This window comes from Juglans microcarpa x Juglans regia, chromosome 5S, assembly GCF_004785595.1.
Source record: "Juglans microcarpa x Juglans regia isolate MS1-56 chromosome 5S, Jm3101_v1.0, whole genome shotgun sequence".
In the NCBI taxonomy this organism is placed as follows: Eukaryota; Viridiplantae; Streptophyta; class Magnoliopsida; order Fagales; family Juglandaceae; genus Juglans; species Juglans microcarpa x Juglans regia.
In genome coordinates this window covers 7458657-7463443 of record NC_054603.1, presented here as the reverse complement: position 1 = coordinate 7463443, position 4787 = coordinate 7458657, and the positions used below count along the sequence as shown (strand labels likewise).

Genomic DNA, 4787 nt, shown 5'->3' with positions numbered 1-4787 from the left:
AAAAAAAGGCTAAAAAAGATTCAGAACAACCTTCCTCTCCAAAATTCCTAGAATAAAGGTTTCAATCTTGGCTTTTACAGTACGGAAGAGAATAAAGTTTGAGTCTTCTTTTATTTTATGATTATATGCTGGCCTTTGTTCATCGATTAAGCAAAATTAATATCCTAGCAAAATTAAAAGTTCACGTCAACATCACTTATGTGGTGTAAGGCTAGTTAGTAGAAAAATTCTTTATAAAAACATAAAATTCCAATTACCTATTTAATTTGTATTTAATAAGGTTTCGTTTTGATAGTGAGATAAAATGAGATTAGATAATTTTTTATAAAAGTTAAATAAAATATTATTAAAATATTAATTTTTAATATTATTATTATTTTAAAATTTAAAAAAATTAAATTATTTATTATATTTTATATAAAAATTTAAAAAAATTATAATAATAAAATGAGATGAAATAACTTCAATTCTCTATCCAAACGCGACTTAAAATTTCAATCTTGGCCATACGGCAGAGAATAAAGTTGATCAGGTCTTCTTTTATTTTATGATTATATGCTGACGTTTGTTCATCGATTGAGCAAAATTAATATCCTAGATCGAATAAAGGTGTCAACCTTGCTTTTTACCCTATTTAAAGACCACGTGACCTTTATTTTATACTTGCCGTACTGGCAGTCATTGATAATTAGTTAAGCAAAGTAGATACCAATTCCGGATCCAACTCTCTTTGGAGATAGACGTCGTCTATATAAAGACCACGTGACCTTTATTTTATACTTGCCGTACTGGCAGTCATTGATAATTAGTTAAGCAAAGTAGATACCAATTCCGGATCCAACTCTCTTTGGAGATAGACGTCGTCTATATAAAACGCATGTATGCATGATAATGCCAGTGCGAGACTAGCTCAACCATTTCCAAAGAACTTTGAGAGAGAGAGAGAGAGAGAGAGAGAGAGATCCTGATGATGGGGAGAGATTTGCAGATTGAGACAGAGGTAGAGAAAGATAATGAAAGGAGTGCCTATTCGGAGGTGAAGAAGCCTTACCGGGCCTTCCTGGACGAAAACTGGGATGCCATGAAGATATTCTACGAGAAAAATCCCCAACTAATCTTTAAACCTCTGACAATCGAGGGGGACACGGCATTTCATATTGCGGCATATAGTGAAAGAACAAAACTGCTTCGGTGTTTCCTTGGTCTTGTACCTAACTCCAGGCTGTCGGAAGTGTTCTTGTCTAAGAACTGTCACGGTAACAGTACCCTTCACGAGGTAGCCTCCACGGACAACATTGAAGCTGCAGAGCTCTTGATTAGTAAACTCCAAATGGCTGGTGATCTAGAAAGTACAGCCAGTAGAAACATTAATCAGGTCACCCTGAAAGAGCTACTGGAGGATCGGAACCAACTTGGTGAAACCCCTCTGTATAGGTCTGCTGCCCTTGGAAAGCCCAAAATGCTCAAGTTTTTGGCTAAAAGAGTTGGGAATATAAAGGATCACTTCCAAAGGAATGACACCGTCTCCATTCTTCATATCGCTGTCTTTGGCCAACACTACGGTACTCTCTCTCTCTCTCTCTCTCTCTCTCGCACGCACGCACGCACATAAACCAACATTATAAATATAATGGTTTTATGTAGATGGTTAGAGCTTGCAGCAATATGCATTCTAGTTGTTTCTTCCAAATTAATGCATTGTACTTTTAAGATCTCACAACTAACATAAATGTTCGAGTTTATTTTCTTCACTAATAAAAACTATTATTCGACTTAAATAGCATGCATGCAGATAATGGTGATCTATATATATATATATATATATAACGATCTATATCTTTCAATACATGCAGACATCGCTATTTGGTTGCTAGAAAAGGACAAAGAACTTGGAAAAAGAAAGACAGCCTCTGGCATGACTTGTCTTCACGTACTAGCGAAAATGTCATCTGCTTTCAAGAGTTCCTCCCACGAGGACAACATCATCAAGACTCTCCTCTATCATTGTACGTCTCTACGACTCCATCATGCATTATATGTTACTTGCTTTCACTGTTTCACAACGGCATTATATCTGTATGTCGCTCCATATTATTATAATATGTACTTTGATCTGAAAGCATATATTCTTATGATGCATTAGACATCGAAACGGACATAATTACGTACGTACGTAGTTAACTTAAACTCTATTGTGAATGATTAATTAAAAAGGTCTTCCTCAACATCTATATGATCGTGACGACGAGGATGAGGATGATAAAGATGATGGTAGCAGCGATGGTCATGAAGCCGGTGTAAGAGATTTGGAGAGCGAGCTAAGCAGCAAAAACCCTCGCGTAACAAAAACACATCCATCAGGTAATTTACGTAACCCAATGAAGGTAGGTACTAATTCGCTAGCACGGTACACATAACTCTTTCTTAGTGTCCCGATTCATAAATTTGTACATAGATTTTTTGGGCGGAATGCATAAATATTGTTAGTTGGTTCCAGCTAGTCAAATTTATATAGCATAATTCACGACGTGAAACATGATTATATATACATGATTAATATTAGAAACATGCCTCTAACCGCGCGTCTAATTTCCACAAAATTGCAGCAATTTCAAGAATATACAATGCTATGTGGAGAACTGCAGCCAAAGGTGCGACTCATTTTCTTTTGTGTATTAATTGGTCCCCGGAAATGATTTGTCATGCACTCTTTGGATAATGATTTGTGATGAAAATTACTCATTTGCAACAAAAAATCTGGTTCGAAATAAGATATTTAAGATATTTATATTTATATTGATATTTATATATGCATGATATATACATAAATATTATAGAGTGGCCATCCATCGAGAAAGTCTGGAAGAGGAGAAGAACAAACAAATCAGCTCTAAAACTCACAAAATTGCTAGTGCAAATGGATACTACGTGGGAAAAGAGTTTAATAGTAGAAGACAAGACGCTTTTCTTGGGGAGTGTGGATAGTTTGGATGATGTTTTTATTGATGTTGAAGGAGGAAAAGAAGGAAAATCAAGCACCAGCAGTACTACAGCTACTGTTGGAGAAGGTAAATCATCAGGATCTGGATCAGAACAGGAACCTTACACCCCATTGCTGATTGCAGCCACTGAAGGAATAGTTGAAATAGTACACGAGATACTACAACATCATCCTCAGGCAATTGAGCACTTGAGTAAGGATGAGGAAAACATATTGCACGTGACTATTAGCCACCGTCAAATAAAAGTCTTTAAGTATCTAAAGAAGATGGACGTAATTCTGAGATGTAGGTTGGTCTCAAGGCTCAACGTGCGAGGCTACACCATATTGCATCAGGTCGCCGACATTAAAAACAGTCGTGAAGGAAACGAAACTGGTGGTGGTGGCCCTGCATTCGTACTGAGCGAAGAGTTGAAATGGTTCGAGGTAATTGATATTAATTTAGCTCCTTACCTTAATTATTTTTATCTGATCAAATGGTTTTATATTTCTTAGACTTGTACGAAACTTGCCTAGTTGAATTTCACAAAAATTTTTATCTAATATCATATAATCATTATAATTTTTTTAATTTATTTCATTTTATCCCGTCTCATCTATTAAAACAAATATTCAGAATTTAGGGCGAGAGATATACAAATAATTAAAGGTGGTCGGATAATATTTATTAAATATTTAATATTATCCGAAAGAGTGTGAAACCTATTACACGTATTTCATGTCTCTCTGACGGTAGTCCTAGGAGATCTAAATCCTAAAGTTTGTGATTGAGACGATATAAAGCAGTTTTAATTTTGATCTTTTAATAATTTTAGTAGTGTTTGTATGAGTTTTAGTCATTTAATATTATATATATATGAAATGTACTCTCTAAGCAGCGTGTGCAAAAGATGATGCCAGCCCATTATACCTTGCACCGCGACAATGAAGGTAGGACTGCAAGCGAGCTCTTCAGAGAGCAACACGCTCCGCTTCTCAAGGAAGCAAAAAAGTGGCTAATTGATACCATTGGATCGTGCACTACCGTCGCCATCCTCGTCGCCGGTGTTGTTTTCGCAGCTGGCTACTCCGTTCCAGGAGGTACCGACGAATCCGGCGTCCCGAGATCCCTTCACTCTCCCATCTATATGGCCTTCACCATCACGGATATTATCGCCCTTGTGAGCTCCTTAATTTCCGTCGTCATGTTCCTCATGATCACTTCATCTCCGCTTGAACAAGAATATTTCCACTATAAAATCCCCCGGAAGCTGATGATCGGCTTCAGTTTTCTCTTCTTCTCCATGATACTGGCAATGATTTCCTTCTCTGCGAGTCTTCTGCTCATACTTCGTTATGATCAGAAGAGATCTTGGACTCAGACTGTGATTTATGCTGTTGCACTCCTTCCTATTTGCCTTTTTGGGATTTTTCAGTTTCCCTTGTACGCTTCGCTCACTAGAACTTTGCACTACCTTCACAAGACAATAACGAAGAAGATTCTTCCCCAGGCATTCCTTCCTCATAAATCCCTCAAGAAAGGCAAGCGAAAGTCCTATTGAGACAGCGTGTGTTTGTATGTATGTATGTATAAATAAGTACTGATCCTAGATCCTTTTCAGGATGGCCCGGAGGGCAGGGTTTTTTCTCTTTTTTATTGTTTTGGATTTTGATAAAATATTAATGGTGTGTTTTTAGATTACATGATATAGATTATGAATAAGATCATGCCACATATAGACGAAATCACATTCTGCGTGTATGAGTTAGCTTAATTTATATATAATGAAATAACAATGTTGTTTTC

General features: G+C 36.6%; 1 protein-coding gene across 1 annotated transcript; it reads left to right on the top strand.

Annotated features, from left to right (window-relative positions):
* Window positions 1-905: 905 nt before the first annotated feature.
* LOC121267049 lies at window positions 906-4542 on the top strand. Its single transcript, XM_041170930.1, has 6 exons — window positions 906-1562; window positions 1854-2006; window positions 2215-2361; window positions 2607-2651; window positions 2838-3427; window positions 3880-4542. The coding sequence occupies exons 1-6, from the start codon at window positions 968-970 to the stop codon at window positions 4540-4542; spliced, it is 2193 nt and encodes a 730-aa protein (XP_041026864.1). The 5' UTR covers window positions 906-967.
* The last annotated feature ends 245 nt before the right edge of the window (window positions 4543-4787 follow it).